Source organism: Eschscholzia californica, unplaced genomic scaffold, assembly GCF_041429995.1.
Source record: "Eschscholzia californica isolate CP2 unplaced genomic scaffold, dmEscCali1.0.p SCAF_1, whole genome shotgun sequence".
NCBI lineage: Eukaryota > Viridiplantae > Streptophyta > Magnoliopsida > Ranunculales > Papaveraceae > Eschscholzia > Eschscholzia californica.
This window is the reverse complement of record NW_028238198.1, coordinates 56441881-56462585: the sequence shown is the minus strand read 5'-3', so window position 1 is coordinate 56462585 and position 20705 is coordinate 56441881. Positions and strand designations below refer to the sequence as shown.

The 20705-nt window shown below is 36.9% G+C and overlaps 1 protein-coding gene and 1 pseudogene across 2 annotated transcripts; one reads left to right on the top strand and one right to left on the bottom strand.

The window, feature by feature from the left end:
• Positions 1–1787: 1787 nt before the first annotated feature.
• Positions 1788–3333, top strand: LOC147567751 (uncharacterized; annotated as a pseudogene).
• Positions 3334–12915: 9582 nt separating this feature from the next.
• Positions 12916–18365, bottom strand: LOC147567750 (serine/threonine-protein kinase PBL34-like). 2 transcript variants are annotated; one of them, XM_086654337.1, is made up of 6 exons: positions 17093–18365; positions 16184–16539; positions 15874–16009; positions 15278–15414; positions 15077–15200; positions 12916–13924 (listed from the first exon to the last, which is right to left on the bottom strand). In XM_086654337.1, exons 1-6 carry the CDS (start codon positions 17157–17159, stop codon positions 13104–13106), a joined length of 1641 nt encoding a protein of 546 aa, XP_086510463.1. In that variant the 5' UTR covers positions 17160–18365; the 3' UTR covers positions 12916–13103. The 2 variants fall into 2 exon arrangements, with proteins under 2 accessions (XP_086510463.1, XP_086510464.1); XM_086654338.1 differs by having other exon boundaries at positions 17111–17770.
• Positions 18366–20705: the final 2340 nt, after the last annotated feature.

Below are 20705 nucleotides of genomic sequence, written 5' to 3'. Positions count from 1 at the left end.
TAATGGACGACCTAGATTAACTTGAAATGCGAAATCGATGGTTCAGATTACTTTGAAATAATCGGCCCGGATCATCTTTCATGTAACGACCCAGGTCATCTTCCTCCCAACCCGTCCTTTTTTCTACATTGACTTCTTTCTCATCTTCCTCCTCCCAAAACCCTAATGCCTATCTCTACATCTTTGTCTCAATTTTTATCTTCAATAAATATGTCAGTACGAATCCTCTCATTAGTTTCTGGTTTCCTTCACTCGAATTATTATTCGGACCTTCCAACAACAACTGTCCAGAATGGGGATTTGGCCTCAACCTTTATGATCTGAATCTCGAAGCACTTGTGTTGAGACCAACTATTCTTCGTCTTATGCTTGTTCTTCACCCTCCTGATCAACCTTACACTCGTACAAAACAGGTAAAAGATGGATGTGATTCAAATAATATAAGTTATATTTATGATCTTGATACGGGTACAAAGATTTAAATTTCTCCTTTATCTGAATTATATTTATGTTAGTTTAATGATCAATATTAGTTGCGACTGATACGTGCTCAATTATACAGCTAGATATTTGATATTAGTTATGTATTTGAATTTGAAATAAAGTAATTAAGGTAGTTATGTATCAAGTAGGTATAGTATTTAAATCTAAATAAGGTAGTTTTGTAATTTTGAATTTCAAATACTTGAAATCAGTTACATATGTATCTCTAAATAATTATATCCTTGATGAGAAAAGATCATCAGAATTTTATGAAAGTAATATGTATTCCTTCTTTTAGGGGTTATTTTGCGAAAGGGTCATACATAAGTACCGGGTTTTGCGAAAGGGGCATGACCTTTTATTTTTTTGCAAAAGGGTCGTGGACTAGTGTTGACCAGTTAAGTTCTAACACCGTTAATCTAAATCCATTATTAAAAAAAATATATTGTTACATTTAAGAAATTTATGCGATTTTGACACTAAATTCGCAAAGGTGAAAAATAAGACATCCACCTTGAAAAACATTATTTTTCTAGATTTTCTAGCATTACATATTTAAATAATGAATTTCATAATCTAATACATGATGAATAAATGATATAATCAAAATATATTTATGTGAAATATAAAAAAAGGAAGCAAAATTTCAACTCCGGCATAAACAAGAGAGAAAAAAATCTAAAAGCACATGAATATAAATCTAAACTTTATTTGTCTACTCAATTTAAAGAGTTAGAAAGTAAAAAGAATTTAAGAAGTGTGATGAGGATTCGTAAAAAAAAAAAAAATTAAAAAAAAGACCAAAAAACTGACGAAAAAAAACCCTAAACTCTTCTCTAGTCGGCACAATCTCTTTGTAAAACTCAAGCGACAACACCTCTTTTAATTTCCGATGAAAATCAAAGGTGGAAGAAAAAAAAAAATAAGAAGATGAAAAATGTTAACTATTCATGTAATGTGATGTTAAATTTAACATTTATTTAACAGTCAATGTTAGTCCACGACCCCTTCGCAAAATAACAAATAGTCATGTCCCTTTCGCAAAACCCGGTACTTATCTACGCCCCTTTCGCAAAATAACCCTTCTTTTAGAAGTAAAGTTGTCTTTTTATTGTTATCTTCTTCTTGGGGTGTAACATTTGGTACCAGAGTGGTGTTCCTGCTTGACTTTAAAGTTACATGACGGAGGGAACTACATCATAAGATGGGAGACTTAATGAGGATGCAATAAAACAATTGCGTGAATTAAACAATTGCGTGAAAGTTCGGCAGCACAAACAACTGTTCTTCACGAACGTAAGGAAATGTTGGCGACAATTAACCTTAAATATGATCAATTAGCACAACGAATTAGTGGACCAGAAATGGAGAATGTGGTAACGTCAAACTATAATGAGGGTCGTTCAACTACAAACCGTGAATCGATCCACACAAAATACGCAAGAGTCGATTTTCCTCGTTTTAACGGAGAAAATCCACGTGGATGGATTTATCAATGTGAGAAATTTTTTCAGTACCATGAAATTGATGAAGGAAATAAGGTATATTTGGCAACAATACATTTAGAAGGGTCAGCCATTGATTGGTTCCAAAGTTATGAAACACCAACTAGCAATATTACATGGAAGAAATTTTCTTATGATATTATGGTTCGATTCGGTCAAGATGTATATATTGATGTTGTTGGACAAATTACAAAACTCAAGCAATTGAGTACAGTAAGAATTTAGCAAGAACAATTTGAAGTTTTGATGGGTCGTATTGTTGGACTTTCTGATGACTTTTTTGTTAGTTGTTTTACTAGTGGGTTAAAAGAAGAAATTCGCAACAGTGTGATGATGTTTGCACCCTCTTCATTATCACAAGCAATTGATCTTGCTCGTTTACAAGAAGAAACTATGGAGGCGACGATCCGAAAAGCCAAAATGTCAACAAACAATAATGGTATGCAATCTGGAATCATGTTAAAGCCTACTAGTAGTCCTATACTACCAATTAAAAAGTATCACATGCAGAAATGGAGGAACGGAGAGCAAAGGGTTTATGTTACTATTGTGATGAGCGTTATGTACAAGGACATAGATGCAAAAAATGACATATTTATCTCATAGAGGCTGATGATATAGATAATGATGATGCAAATGAATATCTTGTCAATGAACAAGATAATAATTTGGAAGAAGACCCCTTTATTTTAGTACATGCTTTGGCTGGATCAATTTCATATAAAAATATGAGAATCAAAGGGTTCCTAAAACGGCAACGGATTACTATATTGATAGATTCTGGAAGAACGCATAACTTTCTTGATCCCAACTTAGCCAAACGTTCAGGGTGTCTAATTCGTCAAATAAGTTCTTTTTCAGTTGCAGTGGCCGATGGAACACGAACTCCATGTACACGAATGTTTCGACAAATATCATGGGTGATGAAAAACACAACATATAGTGCAGATTTTTGGCTATTAGGGTTGGGCGGTTGTGATATGGTATTGGGCGTTGAATGGTTGACTACTCTAGGTCCCATCACTTGGGATATCAATAACCTAAAAATGGACTTTGATTTCAAAGAGCGAAGACACACGTTAAGGGGAGCAATAAATAGTAACGTCCATATTGTTGAAGCAAAAAGAATGACCAAAACAATCAATAAAACTGGTCATGGGGTGGTCGCGCAACTTTGTTTTATTCAGCAACAACAAATAGATGAGGAAGATAAGTTGGATCCTCAAATACATGACTTATTAAGTCAATTCTCGATGTGTTTGTTGAACCCAAGGGGTTACCTCCTAAACGACCACAAGATCACAGAATCCCTCTAAAATCAGGTAGCAGTCCAGCAAACATTCGGCCTTACAGGTATCTTTATGTACGTGCAGAAGAATGAAATCAAAAAAATTGTACACAAATTGCTTAATGCAGGTACTATTCGCCCAAGTGTGAGCCCTTTTCATCTCCGGTATTGTTAGTACGAAGAAAGATAATACATCGAGGATTCGTATAGATTATCGTTCTCTCAACAAAGACACCGTCAAAGACAAATTGATGAATTTTTGGATGAGCTGCATGGGGCTCGATTTTTTCGAAACTAGATTTGAGGTCGGGGTATCACCAAGTTCGAGTCCATCCGACTGACATTCATGAAACAACATTTCCTACCCACGAGGGACATTACGAATTCCTAGTTATGCCCTTTGGGCTAACAAATGCACCAACCACTTTTCAAAGTTTGATGAATTACGTATTTCGTCCATATCTTCGCAAATTTATTCTGGTATTTTTTTATGATATTTTGGTATATAACAGCAGTTGGGAACATCATCTCAATCATCTAAAAATTACAATCGCGTTACTACGTCATAACAACTTATATGTTAAAAAAACCAAATGCAGTTTTGGACAACATCAATTAGAGTATTTGGGCCATGTAATTTCATTTAAGGGAGTTACAGCAGATCCCTCAAAAATTGAAAATATGGTGGCTTGGCCTAAACCAACATCTCTCAAGGCATTAAGAGGCTTCTTAGGTCTAACAGGTTACTATCGTCGTTTTGTTCGAGATTATGGGAAGATCAGCCAACCCTCACAGCCATGTTAAAGAAAGATAATTTTCATTCGACTCCTGCAGCCGAAGAAGCATTTAGGAATGCAATAACCAAAACCTCTGTTTTAGTCATGTCTAATTTCTCTCAAGAATTTTTGCTGGACTGCTACCTGATTTTAGAGGGATCCAATTGCTTTTGCGAGCAAGGCATTATCAGCGAAGAACTTGGGGCTCTCTACCTACGAAAAGGAATTATTGGTTGTGGTGTTTGCTGTCAAGAAATGGAGACCTTATTTGATCAGTCGACATTTCAAAATTAAAACTGACCATATCAGCTTAAAATATATGCTTGAACAACGGATATCAACTCCTTCTCAGCATAAATGGCTTATTAAACTTTTTGGTTATGATTTTGAAATTGTTTATCGTAGTGGCAAAGAGAATCAAATAGCAGATGCCCTTCCACGCCAATTTGTTGAAAATGAGCAGCCTAATAATGGGTCCATCCATTTACTTGCATTTTCTCATCCGGTAACTTATTTGTTGGATACTTTACAAGGTGAATGGACAACTGATCCATATGCACAACAACTTATAGGTGATCTCTTAACTGATCCATCTTCTCATAAACACTTTACCTGGTCTAATAACCGTTTGTGTTACAAAGGTCGTTTGTTTGTTAGCAATAACTCCACTCTCAAGCCTACTCTACTGCATGAAGCACATGACAGTCTAGAAGGGGGTCACTCGGGTGTCCACTCCACTTTGCATCGGTTAAAGGGGTCTTTTTATTGGAATCATATGAAATCTGATGTTCGTCGCTATGTCAAAGAATGTGATATTTGCCAACGAAACAAACCAGAAAATATTGCTTTACCTGGATTACTACAACCTTTACCGTTGCCAACTCGAATATGGAGTGATATCTCCATGGATTTTATAGAAGGGTTACCTCGTTCCCACGGTAAGGATGTAATTTTTGTTGTGGTCGATAGGTTCAGCAAATATGCACATTTCATGAGATTGAGTCATCCTTATTCAGCTGTTGATGTTGCACAAGTTTTTATGGATAATATCTTTAAATTACATGGTATGCCAATGACTATTGTTAGTGATCGGGATCCAGTATTTGCCAGTTCGTTTTGGCAAAAGTTTTTTGAGTTAAATAACACTCGTTTGCATATGAGTTCAGCTTTTCATCCACAAACTTACGGCCAAACGGAAGTTGTCAATCGTTGTCTTGAAAATTATTTGCGTTGCATGTCCGGCGATCGCCCAAAGAATTGGATGAAGTGGCTCACCCTTGCAGAATGGTGGTATGATACTTCATTTCACTCTTCCACAAAGTTCACTCCTTATGAAGTTGTTTATGGACAAGCACCCGCAATAATTCAGATGTATACTCCTGGTGATTTTCCTGTAGCGGCTATTGACACTCTATTAAAAGATCGAAATGCCATGCTTCGATTACTCAAAAAGCATCTTACTCAAGCTCAACATCGGATGAAACATAATGCTGATAAACATCGTAGTGAGCGAAATTTTCAAGTTGGTAAATTGGTGTACCTTCGTCTTCAACCATACCGTCAAACTTTTGTTGCTCTTCGCCGCACCAAAAACTAGTTCCTCGCTATTATGGCCCTTTTTGAGTAATACAACGTATTGGTAGTGTTGCATATAAATCGGAACTACCACAAGGGGCTCGCATCCATCTTGTTTTCCATGTTTCTTGTCTAAAGAAAAAGATTGGCCATACTACAGTTCTGTAACCTGAATTACCTCCAATTCACGACGAAGGACAGTTGAAATTAGAGCCCATCGCAATTTTGGATCGTCGCAGTATTAAACAACGAAATCAGGTTGTCACACAAGTATTGGTACATTGGTCTAATTCGTTTCCAGAAGATGTGACATGGGAATTCTATGATACATTGCGTGAATGCTACCCTGAATTTGATCCTTGTGGACAAGGATGTTTTTGAGCGGAAGGGAGTTGATACGTGCCTCAATTATACAGCTAGATATTTGATATTAGGTATGTATTTGAATTTGAAATAAAGTAATTAGGGTAGTTATGTATCAAGTAGTTATAGTATTTAAATCTAGATACGGTAGTTAAGTAATTTTGAATTTCAAATACTTGAAATCAGTTACATATGTATCTCTAAATAATTGTATCCTTGATGAGAAAAGATCATCAGAATTTTATGAAAGTAATATGTATTCCTTCTTTTAGAAGTAAAGTTGTCTTTTTATTGTTATCTTCTTCTTGGGGTGTAACATTTGGTATCAGAGCGGTGTTCCTGCTTGACTTCAAAGTTACATGGCGGAGGGAACTACATCACAAGATGGGAGACGTAATGAGGATGCAATTAAACAATTGCGTGAAAGTTCGGCAGCACAAACAACTGTTCTTCACGAACGTAAGGAAATGTTGGCGACAATTAACCTTAAATATGATCAATTAGCACAACGAATTAGTGGACCAGAAATGGAGAATGTGGTAACGTCAAACTATAATGAGGGTCGTTCAACTACAAACCGTGAATCGATCCACACAAAATACGCAAGAGTCGATTTTCCTCGTTTTAACGGAGAAAATCCACGTGGATGGATTTATCAATGTGAGAAAAATTTTCAGTACCATCAAATTGATGAAGGAAATAAGGTAAATTTGGCAACAATACATTTAGAAGGGTCAGCCATTGATTGGTTCCAAAGTTATGAAACACCAACTAGCAATATTACATGGAAGAAATTTTCTTATGATATTATGGTTCGATTCGGTCAAGATGTATATATTGATGTTGTTGGACAAATTACAAAACTCAAGCAATTGAGTACAGTAAGAATTTACCAAGAACAATTTGAAGTTTTGATGGATTGTATTATTGGACTTTCTGATGACTTTTTTGTTAGTTGTTTTACTAGTGGGTTAAAAGAAGAAATTCGGAACAGTGTGATGATGTTTGCACCCACTTCATTATCACAAGCAATTGGTCTTGCTCGTTTACAAGAAGAAACTATGGAGGCGACGATCCGAAAAGCCAAAATGCCAACAAACAATAATGGTATGCAATCTGGAATCATGTTAAAGCCTACTAGTAGTCCTATACTACCAATTAAAAAGTATCACATGCAGAAATGGAGGAACGGAGAGCAAAGGGTTTATGTTACTATTGTGATGAGCGTTATGTACAAGGACATAGATGCAAAAAATGACATATTTATCTCATAGAGGCTGATGATATAGATAATGATGATGCAAATGAATCTCTTGTCAATGAACAAGATAATAATTTGGAAGAAGACCCCCTTATTTCAGTATATGCTTTGGCTGGATCAATTTCATATCAAAATATGAGAATCAAAGGGTTCCTAAAACGGCAACGGATTACTATATTGATAGATTCTGGAAGAACGCATAACTTTCTTGATCCCAACTTAGCCAAACGTCCAGGGTGTCTAATTTGTCAAATAAGTTCTTTTTCAGTTGCAGTGGCCGATGGAACACGAACTCCATGTATAGGAATGTTTCGACAAATATGATGGGTGATGCAAAACACAACGTATAGTGCAGATTTTCGGCTATTAGGGTTGGGCGGTTGTGATATGGTATTGGGCGTTGAATGGCTGACTACTTTAGGTCCCATCACTTGGGATATCAATAACCTAAAAATGGAATTTGATTTCAAAGAGCGAAGACACACGTTAAGGGGAGCAACAAATAGTAACGTCCGTATTGTTGAAGCAAAAAGAATGACCAAAATAATCAATAAAACTGGTCATGGGGTGGTCGCGCAACTTTGTTTTATTCAGCAACAACAAATAGATGAGGAAGATAAGTTGGATCCTCAAATACATGACTTATTAAGTCAATTCTCGATGTGTTTGTTGAACCCAAGGGGTTACCTCCTAAAAGACCACAAGATAACAGAATCCCTCTAAAATCAGGTAGCAGTCCAGCAAACATTCAGCCTTACAGGTATCCTTTAACTAAGGTAAACCTTTATAGCACCAAACTTAATATGTACGTCGACAAACACATTATGTTAAAAGACAAAATCATCAAACTCTTGTTAGGTATCTCAGACGAATACACAACAAACATTGGCTCTTATCAAGAATAACAAACAAGTTCACCAAACAATTCAAATTAACCTCACGTGGATCGCAACCTCAAACAAGCAAATAATAATAATAGTTAACAAACATAAAATCACCACTAGAAGGTATGTACCTACGAGATACATTGCCTAAAGAACAGAAACCATGTGGATTATCTCAATAAATTCGTCCATTGGAGACTGTTCTGGCACTCTGTACGAAAACAATCATAACTCCGCACTCGAAACTCGGATTAGTGAACCGTTTGAACTACTGAAAAGTAGACGAAAATAACTTTGCAACCATATAAGAGTAATACCTATATTAATCATATATCAATACCAGATTCAATTTTAATATAGATCGACATACAGTAGAGACTGTTCTGATACCTTCTACGAAAACTATCGTAACTCTTCACTCGGAACTCGGATTAAAGATCCGTTTAAACTAATAGAAAGTAGACAAACAGTCCTTTCCGCTCATATAAGAATCACACCAAGATTCATCATATATCAATACCAGATAGAATTTTAAACAAACCGACATACAGTAGAGACTGTTCTGACACCTTGTACGAAAACTATCGTAACTCTTCAGTCGGAAATCGGATTAAGGAACCGTTTAAATTACTAGAAAGTAGACAAACAGAACTCTCCAACCATATAAGAACCACACCAAGATTCGTCATATATCAATACAAGATTCATGTTTAATCTAGACCGTAATATTGCCCCCTATAGATGTTTTATGAAATTCGAGATAAAACTAATGTCTAAACCATTTAATCGTTCTTTAATGTGATTAGCAACACTAAACCTATCGTAGAATAAATTGAAAGAGCCTTAATAAAAATTACAAGATAGGAAATATACCTCTCTAGAGACCTCTATGTCTACCTCTTTTCTTCTTCTTCTTTTTCATCCTCCCTTCACTAAGGGTGGCTGCACCATCTCTCTCTCTCTTCTATAGGTTTTCTTCAGTAGGGAAGAGGATTAGGGTTTTAAACCCACTAGTATTTCATCTAAACAAGACTGACCTAGACTTTTGTTATTTCCACCCAATTTGATATATCAAAAAGATAGGGATGTTACATGTTACCATCTATATTACCTGGTGGAAGTTTGAGACCTCAGACCACCAAGTACTGTACAGTTATTGTCGCTCACGGACATCATAACTTTATCAAGAACATGATTACTGGTACATCTCAAGCCGATTGTGTTGTCCTCATCGTTGACTCCTCTAGAAGTTTGAAAGTTGGTATCTTTAGAGATGCGGACAAACCCGTGCAAACTTTCTTCTTGCTAACACCCTTGGTGTGAACAGATGATCTGCTGTAGTAACAACGTAAAATCTACTTTTTGTGCTTGTGATTGTTTTATATTAGTTTATTATGAATATCAATGATGCTAATTTGTCAGTGAATTGTTTTATCTTCTTGACTGGTCATAATCTTATTCATAATTTAATCCAAGGGGTTAGAACTTCCTTTTTATGTTCATATAGTGATGCTTCATTGCCAATGGTTTCTTTCATAAAATGCTCTTGAGAGATCAAAGAAGGTATCTAACTCAACAAAAAAAGAGGTATCTAATTCAGCTAGAAGGTAAGTGGATGTTGACCAATTTCAAAGTCTTATACATATTTTATATACATTGGCTGATCTACTTCTGCTTTTTCATGTTTGAGTGATTCTCTCTCCCACTATCTCAAACCCCTTCCTTTTTTTCTTCTATTTTTTGGTTTATGCAAGTCTCGTGTGATTTGTTAATCGACTTTAGATTTGATTTCTTCCAGTGATGTACAAGTTATGTTTTTTTTGTTGCAAATGTACAATTTATATTCGTTGATGAACCGAGGATTGCAAATATTTTAATCATACAGGCTCCAACTAATAGGTTTCTAAGATGGTTCGGTAATTTTGTGGTAATTGTCATTAGAAGTGTCGGAAACATCTTTGATGATTTTTGCAGGTCAGTTGACAATTGTAGTTATGGATGGTCATTATGGTTGACTAATGAATTTAAAAATATTAATAGATGCGATGAAACAAAATTTCTCATTTTCATTCTTCTTTGTTCTTTATTTTTGGTTCACATTTGTTTGTCTAAAATTTAAAAGTGAAATTCTTCATTTTACTTCTTTTACCTCTTTGGTCTAATTGAAAGTATTTTGGGAGCAATTTATCTTTATGTTTATATGTTGAGGTTCTTTTCCAATTCCATTCTTGTCTTTTGTATTCAGTCATTAGTTATTTGTTCATAACTTCATTCACCAAGGCCAAAATAAAAGTGACATTGCATCCTAAAATAGCATTTTTGTAAAAGGATTGTGATACACCAATTATCAACATATATATGTCTCTCTTCTGTTGCATAACTTAGAAATTAGAAGACACTTATGTATAGAAAAAAATGATAATACATTGATTTGTGTCATTAAGATCGATTTTATTTTATCCTAGACTAGATGTAAGTAGTTTTTTAACATGTTGTTGTTTTGCTTAATCACAGGTACAAGGTGAGTTTCTTATCTTTCTTTTTGTTCCCTGTCCTTGCATTTTTTTTTTTAACTTTAACATCCGCTTACACATGTAATCTACATTCGTAAAGTGTATTATGAAAGTGTTCGTGCCGGAGGCACGGGTTATAGCTAGTATTAATAAAGACTAAATTATCTTTTTCAGTAGTTTTCTTTTTTACTTTTAATTATATAGTTTTTTTATTAGATTTCGATAAAACTTATATATTTAGAAAGGATTTTTCGTGGTCTCTAACAAGGTTCACTTTTAATACCTTTTTTCTAGAAAAAAAAACATTAGGAAAGACAAAAAAAATTTTGTTTTTTTTTTTTGTTTTTGCCTATTGGGTTTACAAATTTTGCCAACTGGTGCAAATTTTGCAAACCCGATTTACAGATGCAAACTGAATTTGTAAACTTAACAAATTTTGTTTGTATATGCAAATTGGATTTGCAAATGCGAGCAAATCTAAAATCAAAACCAGAAAAAAAAAATTCAACAAAGAACATTAAAACCTCAAATATCCTTAATGAAGAAGTTCAAATCTTTGTTTTTATCTACTAAATATGATGAAGAACATCAAAACTCTATATATTTCTAGTTTTCTACTTTCTCAACTAAAAAAACTAGTGACTATGACATAAACAACTCTCCATGACAGAAGTGAGAATTTGAGTTTCTTATTTGACTATTCTTGCTCTAGTTTCATATGTAAGAGTGATGATTTACTTAGTTTGATTCAATAATGGAATCGAAGTTGTTCATAGTCAGATGTAGTGTTCATTTGATTCAATAAAAACATGATGCTTCTAATTCTTTAAAATTCATCCTATTTTTTTGTTGAAATGGAGATCCATACTTCTGGTCGCGTGATTAATGTCAAATATAATTATTTCTATAGAAAATATTCTACGACGCTTTCCATCTTAAAGATAATCTTAAAGATAATGACGATAGACTGTAGCGTATTTTTATATTCGTAATCAAAATATTAGTTTTGACTTGATTATTTTATATTGTGATGGTATATGTGACAACGAAATCTCTGACCTGCTAAGGCTTTCAGAACAATGCAAGTATGCAACTACAAAGAAGGCTTCCCAAACAAATCATCTTACAAGTTGGCTCAATTGAGATCCCCTTCGGATAATGTTAACTAAGGTGCTGTTTGTTTTTTTATTTTTCAGATCTGAAATCTGTACTGGAGTCGATTCAGATTTCAGACGTTTGTTTTTTTATTTAAAAAAATCTGAAATCTTGTCTGAATTAGTTTAATATCTGAAATGGTTGAATAGAAGCCCTCTTATTTCAGACTTTAAAACAAGTCTGAAATAAGAGCCTAACATCTGAAACAAAACAAATGACCAGCAATGCCCCTGTAAATTTGAAATTTTTTCTTTTATCTTTTTTATTCCACGGACGGCAACCACCACCGGGACCAACAACCAAAACCAAAGCCACTACCGGCCATCACCACCACCGACTAACACCACCACCGACCAGCACCACCACTGGGCAGCACCAACAACCAGAACCACCACGTTCTTTAGTCCTCACTGAAAATCTGTCTATGTCCTCCATTAACCCAAACCTCTTGAATCTTAAGTTTATTCAAAGAGTTGGGCATTTTAAATCAAAATACAACCTAAATCTCAAGGCAAACACAATCAAAGATTTGGGTATTTTAGGTCAGTACATTTATTCAAGATTTGGGTGTTCGAAATTAGGGCAAACACAACCTAAATCTTCGAAAAATCAGAAGTGCTCTGAACCTTGAGCGATCTGGCGAAGGTAAGCTCTCTAATCTTCGAATTCTAGATATAGAGAGGAAGAGAGAGAGAGATAGAGAGAGAGGGAGAGAGAGAGAGACGAGTCTCTACCTGGCAGCCATGGGAGAGCAGCAGATACGACAAGGAGGAGTAGGAACTAGGGTTTTTTACATTTAAAGATGGAGAAAGATAGTTAGGGTTTCTTTTGTTAAAAAGACCAATAAGGGTATAAAGGTCAAAATTTCTATTCAGACCCTATAAATCAGATTAAGAAAACAAACATCAAAATTTTAAAAACCCCAGCCAATTCAGATTCAGCCAATTCAGTTCAGCCAATTCAGATTCAGCCAATTCAGATTCAGACATAAATAAAAAAACAAACAGCACCTAACTCTAGTGGAGCTTAGGCTTCAAAGAGTACTTTTTCATAACTATATGAACATGTAGCCCTTTTGAATATCCAAACAAAATGAATAGGCTATAGAACAGTTTTCTCCAAAAGCTTCGGCCTATCAAACATTTCCTCTAAACGCAGATTACATAAATATTTAGCTCAATACAAATGGCCCATGAACTTAGCCAATTACCCAGGACACTTAACGGGAAACACAACATATATTTGATACATGAGGAATGAATAAAAAGAAGACAGCAAATAGGAGTTGATTCTGCACCTTTTAACCACTTTCTTTCACTGACTGCTGCTTTTTCTCATCTATTTGCAGTGTCATCGTCTGTTGTTTATCGTCGAAATCTGGAGATGGAGATGGGTGTTGTTTATCATCTATTATTGGCGATGGGAGATTTGATGATGAATGGTGTTTATCATTAATTTCTTGAGATAAAGGGGGTTGCTGTTTACCGTTTATTATAGGTGATGGATGCTGTTTATCATCTCCTATTGTTGTTAGGAGCTTTTCATCGTCCTTCTTTAGTGATGGAGGGTGTTTATCATCTTGTTTGGTAGAGAGATGATGTTTATTACTTTGGTTCGGTGATGGATGATGTTGATAATGACAAGGCGAAGCATGTTTACCATTTGGAATCGTAAGGCTCCTCATTGGCTGACCTTTCTTTGAGGCAGATCCACCCATTCGTGTTCTTAGACCATTTTTGCCATTCAAATTAAGACTGGACCCTGTTCGTTCAGCTTGCAGAGTCTGATAGTAGTACGACGAAGCGGCCATGTCCTTAAGACTCAGCAATGGTTTGAGGACTTCAACAACTTCACTCATTAGAGGTCGGGCTTTTGGGTCCCGATTAAGACAGTGGGCTGCAAGTTGGGCAGCTTTTTGCGCACCTTTGATCGAGAAGTGGCCCTCAAGACGGGGGTCTATTAGCCTGTAAAACCTTCGCCTTTCCCCAAGAAGTGGTCTAGCCCATTGGACTAGGTTGTGCTCTCCATTGGGCCGATTTTTGTCCATAGATCTACGCCCAGTAAGCATCTCAAGTAAGACTACACCAAAGCTATAGACGTCACTCCGTGAGGTCAAATGCCCTGGAAAAAGCAGATAGATTTAAGTGAAACTATGTATCGTCAATTAGGTAACTCTAGTATATATTTAAAGTTAGCTTTGAGAAGTGAACGAGGAGTGGAACAGAAAAAGGAATAAATTTTAAAGAAAAATTAATAACAGTATATATCATCATCGTAAACGCAATATGGTGATCAACAAAATATACAACTTTTACCATTTATCTAAAACCAAAAGTCATGTACATCAGTACATGTCCTATTATCTTGATATATTTTCCTATATGTACATTAACGTTCAATTATGTCATTTCTTCTCCATCATTCCCAGTACGACAATTGTCAACCTTGCCCGGCTCGGGTTTAGTCCAATTACGTAAGCAGGTATGATATAATCTCTACGTAACAATGACATGGATATGTATTTCTATACTTGAGGCAGGCTAAGATGATAATAAATACAAAAACATAAAAGAAAACCTTAGGGTGCAACTGATTTTTTCCTTTCTAGACCATTACAGGAAAAATGCTCTACCGAATTTGGTCCCTTTAAAGCTTCTTACTACCATTGTGCGACATTACTTCCAAACCAAACATTTTTTTTTCATATCACTGCTTACGTAAGTATGAAATTAAATCTAAATGGAACTATACTTGAGCCAGTAGAGGGCCTTGTTCTTTTTGTTCATAAAATGGCAACGTCGAGAAAAACAACCAATCTACAAGTAATCAATTGACCTCCTGGCAAAATAGGAATTATTGCTGTACTTTCGAGGGCAAACTAAATGACGTTAAGATGCCAACTCTGTCCGCAATGAAGATTTGGCCACATGAAAGACTTCTAAATATTACTAGAAAGTAGGTCATTAGACAAAATTATGTTAATATAGGGAAAGTAATATCCGATTTCAGGGCTACAAATACGAAGAATCAAAATAGGCATTTACAGTAGACAGGCTAATAAAGAAAAATAGCTTCCACCAAATAAGTATTAAACTATGAAGGACTTAATAAACAAGACCCATAGGTTCGTTCTTCTACAATCAATAGCTTTATCTGAGAAACAAGAAATAGGGTGGATGAACTCTTATAATTATAATCATGATATTATTCAATCCTACAATTCATCAATGAAACAAATATTACAAACACTGGACGTAAACTTAATTTAGTTACCTGTCATCACATACTCAGGAGCTGCATACCCATAAGTTCCCATCACTCTGGTCGATACATGAGTTTTATCTCCTTCAGGACCATCTTTTGCAAGTCCAAAATCAGACAGTTTGGCATTGTAATCCTGAGAATGTATGTTATTAGAATAATAATAATCGTACAAGCAAAAGAATTTTAACACTGGATAGGTTTGATATATACCGCATCTAATAGGATGTTGGATGTTTTGAAGTCACGGTATATAACTGGTCTTTCAGCTTCTTCATGAAGAAAAGCAAGCCCTTTTGCTGCTCCAAGTGCTATTTTCATTCTGATGGACCATGGCAGAGGCAAGGACCCTTTTACAAAAACATGGTTCATTACCAGAGAACATTAAACATCGATATTTTCAATGGAAACATATAATCGAGATCATAATTAAAATATGATAAGAAAGCAACATGTAGATAGTTGTTTACTTGATGAATTCATAGTCAGCGAGTCCACTCCTAGAAAACCAGTATCGTATTTTCATATTTAATTTGACCCCCGACATGTCAAATTGATCTTTTGCTAGTTTTCTCAGCGTTCAAAAGAAAGGTTTTACACACAAAGTTCGTGGATTTTGAGTTAAACATTATCGATATCTTTGATCACACTAGATGCCAGACTGTGCACGAAGCTGTACATGTTTCGAGAGAACTAGAAGCTTTAATCAAATCAAGATTTAAGTGTTATATGTTTTTGAAGTTACGGACAAAGAATTCAAATATAAATCCAGCAAAACCGCATGAAATTAAAAAAGAGCAATTACATACTTCTAAAAAGGTGGTTCTCCAAGCTTCCACGAGGCATAAACTCATATACTAGCAGCCTTTGATCATCTTCAATGCAGTAACCAATCAGCTTAACTAAATTAGGATGGAGAAGATCACCAAGAAAATTAACTTCAGCCTGAAAATATAGTAGAGAGGATTAGTATTCACTCGCACGAAAAGAAACAACTTCTTTTGTAACAAAGGAACGAATTAACATATATGTACATATATATAAAGATATATATGTTGAGTGTTGACGTATTTAACCATTTAGAGAAGGAAAGTAGAGCAAGCCTGCAAGAGTTCATACCAACCACTCTTTATGACCCTGAAGTCCATCATGATTAAGAGTTTTAACTGCAACACTAAGACCTGTACCAGGTTTCACAGGAGCAGTTCCATTCTCCTCAATCCACCCCTTGAATACACAACCAAATCCACCCTCCCCAAGAATACTATCTGGTCTAAAGTTCCGGGTTGCTGACTTGAGTTCATTAAATGAGAATTTCCGAAGCTGCCAAGATATCTTAAGTTCCTCGCTTAATGGGAGAGTAGATCGGTTACTCTCTGCACTACTGGTTGTTGTTGTTGTTGTTGTTGTTGTGGAATATCCTACTGGCCCAACTGATGGCCCTTTGCTGGTATCATTTGTAGATTTACTCTCCACTGTTTCCCATTCAAAAACGATACATTATCAACCAAAAATGGTATAAAACATCAACTAGATCATAATGTAGAAATCGGTAGGCCAGAAGTGTCAAAGAAAGAAAGCAACAAAAAAATCCAGAGACATCAAAAAAGCAAGATTCTCCTCACGAATCTGATAAGTTATTACAGATACAGGTTGCAAGAATAACAACTGAAAATACTCACAAAATCATGGTAACATCTGAATGTCAGGACAGTTTTTTAAAAGCAATAGACTATAGTTAAAGATATAAACCAAATTAACAAAAACAGGTTTTCACCAAAACTAGGTAATCTAAGATAGATATCTGTATCTCTAATAGGAGATTCAAATAACCATGATTTTATTTTTGACAAGCGAACAAAATCAATGAATTTTGGGTTTATCTTATCACTATAAGGTCAAGCCAAGCAACCAAGATACACATATATATTATGATAGAATTAAAATATTACTGTTTCAGATACACATGAAGTTCATATCAAGGAAAAAAATCCATTATATAGAAAGGGAAACAAACAAAAAGATTACCATAACGAGTACTTGTACCACTTAGAGTGCTATCAACCTTAGATCTTGACGAAATACAACCACCCATTCAACCCTAAGAATTCAAACCTCACTTTGCTTTTCTACCTCACCATTTTTCTTATCCCTCCCTTTTGGTTATTTAATACACCATGTCTCCACCTGAAACGTCAGGAGCTAATCCCATTTCAAAACCCTATGTAGAAAAACCCATACATACTCCATTCAATCAGTGTTACAAACCAATACCCTAAAATGATCAGAGAACAGTAGCAACAACTCTGCCCCAAGATCGCTTCTTTTACGGAACCTGCTAAGGAATAAGCTTCAAACCCATAATCCTTAACAACAAAGATAACAAAATCCAATAAATTCCCTAAAACCCGAAAACAGTCCTTTTCCTTTCAAAGAAAATCGAGCCAGAATTGGAATCTATGGTTAGATCAATTTCGGGCTGATGACCTAAACTTGAACAATACGATAGTTCCGTCTTCTTAAGAAAAATATCATAGAGAAGACGATGGTTCTTACTTTGCCCGAAAATTCCTACATTAAAAACTACAAATGCGAGTATCTTCAAAATCCATTGATGTTGTTGTAGAGAGAGAAAGTTGTGATAATTAAGTGACTAGCAGACAGAGTTCAAGGGAACAAAGAAAAAAGAGGACGGGTAGCTAGGGCAGAATGAAAGTGAGGCAGAAATGGAACAAAAAAGTAAGATAACGGTGATGTTGAAAATTGGCTCCCCGTTAAATCAGCATGGAAAAGGGAGTTGATTCATGACAGCCTCCGTTATGATGGTATATTCTGTTATGAGAGGAGAGATTCCCCTGTTCAGCTCTGCTTCTCTGCTCTACTCCTCTGTTCTAGCTCCTCGCTCCTTGCTTCTTGCTCCTTGTTCCTTGCTCCTGTTCGTCTGTTTCCAAGGGGGGAAAAATTTGCAAAGGGTTCGGAAACCCTTCGACGCTCAAGAGAGTCAGGGTACTCTTTGCAGTGAAAGAGTGAATGTTGATTGATCCTTTTGGGGGCGAGTTGTGATAACTCTGTTTTTGGGGTGATCCTTCTGGTATGAAAAGATCGTATTTTTGGGGGTGAAACTGTGTCTGTTCCGAAGAGACCGTGTCCTTGCGAAGGACGATGTGGGGGGCCTTTTATAGGCGAAGTTAGGCCGATTGTGATTAAAGGCGGTGGTGAGGCGGTGGTCGTCAAACCATAATAGAAGTAACCTCTTTTGCGTATCTAGGGTTACTCTTCGAGTCTATCCCGGATCTTTGACAAGTGAAAGTTCCTAAGTTCAAGGATACTTTGTATATATCTTGCCGGAGTGATAGACTCTAAAGGAGAAGTTTCCTCCTTTAGATACGTGGAGTCCAATCGGGCTTAAACACTTCAAGATGTGTGGCCGACTGAGATCTATTTGGAAAGTCCGGGATTAAGTCATTAGGTTGCGCAGCGCTGATATCTCCCCAGTTCTGGGCGTAAGATATGGGCCGAACCTATAGAGACCCCCCCCCTATTCCTTTAGAGATCCCACGGCTGATCTGTCCATGCCGAGGGCGTTTTGTGCAGAGCTGGTTTCTTCTGGTCGACCTCCCAGTTAAGGGAACGTGTGGTGGACCATCAGGGGATTTAGTTGTCCTGTTACCTTAAGCCGAGCTGTTCCGAGAGACTTCTGGTCTGATCTTTGACTCTTCAGACGTTAGTCAGCGTCTGGACATTTTATGCATCATCATGAGTCCCGCCACTCCTTAGTTGAAAGTAGAAAGACTAAGGAGTTGAAGTAACTCGCGTGTTTTACTTTGAAGGCCAGAAGTCGAAAGTATTACCTGTCCCAGAGCTGTATCGTGAAGCTCTCTGGCGAATAAGAGTCTGCCACCAAACTGTGTCTTCCTGTTTTCTTAAGTATGTAATAAAAAAGTTAATGTAATTAGCCCTATACTTACTAATGCAATTTTTCTTAGGCTTACTACGCATGCTCCGAATGATCGCTCCTGCAAAAGAAATAATTTAAGTCCTAATCTAGCATGCCCTAAGCTTACTATTTCCTTTTGCAAAATAGAACAGAGTCAGCCCTGCTTAAAAGTTTCTGAATGGTGTTATGAGTTTTTAGCTCTGCCCCTGGTCGTTTATACCAGAGCTGTCTTTGTATAACTAGTTTCACCAGGACTACCCCTCTTGCTATCAGAGCTGATATCGCCAGCTTGAGCTCGACTAATTTCACTAGGACTTCTCCTTAGATCTCTGGTCGTGGCTTTTGCTACCAGAGCTGGTTTCGTCGGCTTGAGCTCGACTAGTTTAGCTAGGACTTCTCCTTAGCCCTCTGGTCGTGGCTTTCGCTACCAGAGCTGGTTTCATCGGTTTGAGCTCGACTAGTTTAGCTAGGACTTCTCCTTAGACCTCTGGTCGTGGCTTTTGCTACCAGATATAGTTGTGTTGTCTTGAGCACAACTAGTTTAGCTAGGACTTCTCCTTAAACCTCTGGTCGTGGCTTTCGCTACCAGAGTCGGTTTCGTTGGCTTGAGCACAACTAGTTTAGCTAGGACTTCTCCTTAGACCTCTGGTCGTGGCTTTCGCTACCGGAGCTGGTTTCGTTGGCTTGAGCACAACTAGTTTAGCTAGGACTCCTCCTTAAGCCTCTGGTCGTAGCCTTCGCTACTAGAGCTGGTTTCGTTGGCTTGAGCACAACTAGTTTAGCTAGGACTTCTCCTTAGACCTCTGGTCGTGGCTTTCGCTACCAGAGCCGGTTTCGTTGGCTTGAGCACAACTAGTTTTTGTCGGGACTCCTCCGTGTCCCTGGTCGTCGCCTTAGCTACTAGGGTTGTCTTCCTCATTTTAAGCATGAACAGTTTCGCAAGGACTTCTCCTTATACCCCCGGTCACCTTCATCGGGGTGTTAGTTTAACTAAGACTTCTCCTTGGGGATCCTCAGGGACCACGTTTCACTCGAGTAAAGGGTTAAGTTTAGCTAGGACTTCTCCTTGTGAGGCCTCGGGTCACAGCCGTAGCTACCGGAGCTACCTCCTTTGCCAGCTTGAGTCGATCAGTGTAACTAGGACTTCTCCTTAGGACCTTGGTGAGGGGTCAGTTTTACTCGAGCAAAGTTTAGTTTGACTAGGACTGCTTGATGGGTCATGAAAATGTCCCATCAGAGTCGTTTAAATTAGCCGAGTTAGTCTGTTTCGAGTCTTTATTGTAATAAAATGGTTGGTTTTCTTGATTAGGTGTCTTTTGGAGAGTTAGGTGTGAAAAACGGTTAAAAACGAGGAAAAGATGCATAAAGGGTATTTTGGTCATTTGGAGTCAAGGACATTCTGGTAATTTGGCCAAGGTCAGTGCGTGGTTGAAAAGTAGAGGTCGAGACGAGTCCGTAGGAGAAAACGGAAGTCAAATTGGAGTCCGGACGAGGGAATTAACCAAGGTCAAAGTTCAGTCAAAAGATGTTGACTAGCGGGACAATGTCGGGTACGGTTCTGGCGCGCGGTATCCCAACGGACACGTGTCGATGAGAGGAGGCCGGTATATGCAAATCCCGTGTTTCCGCTAAGCAGCGAAACGGACCCTATAGGCTTGATCCGGTGGATCCCGTTTCAATTTAATCCGGTAGCCCCCTTCCCAC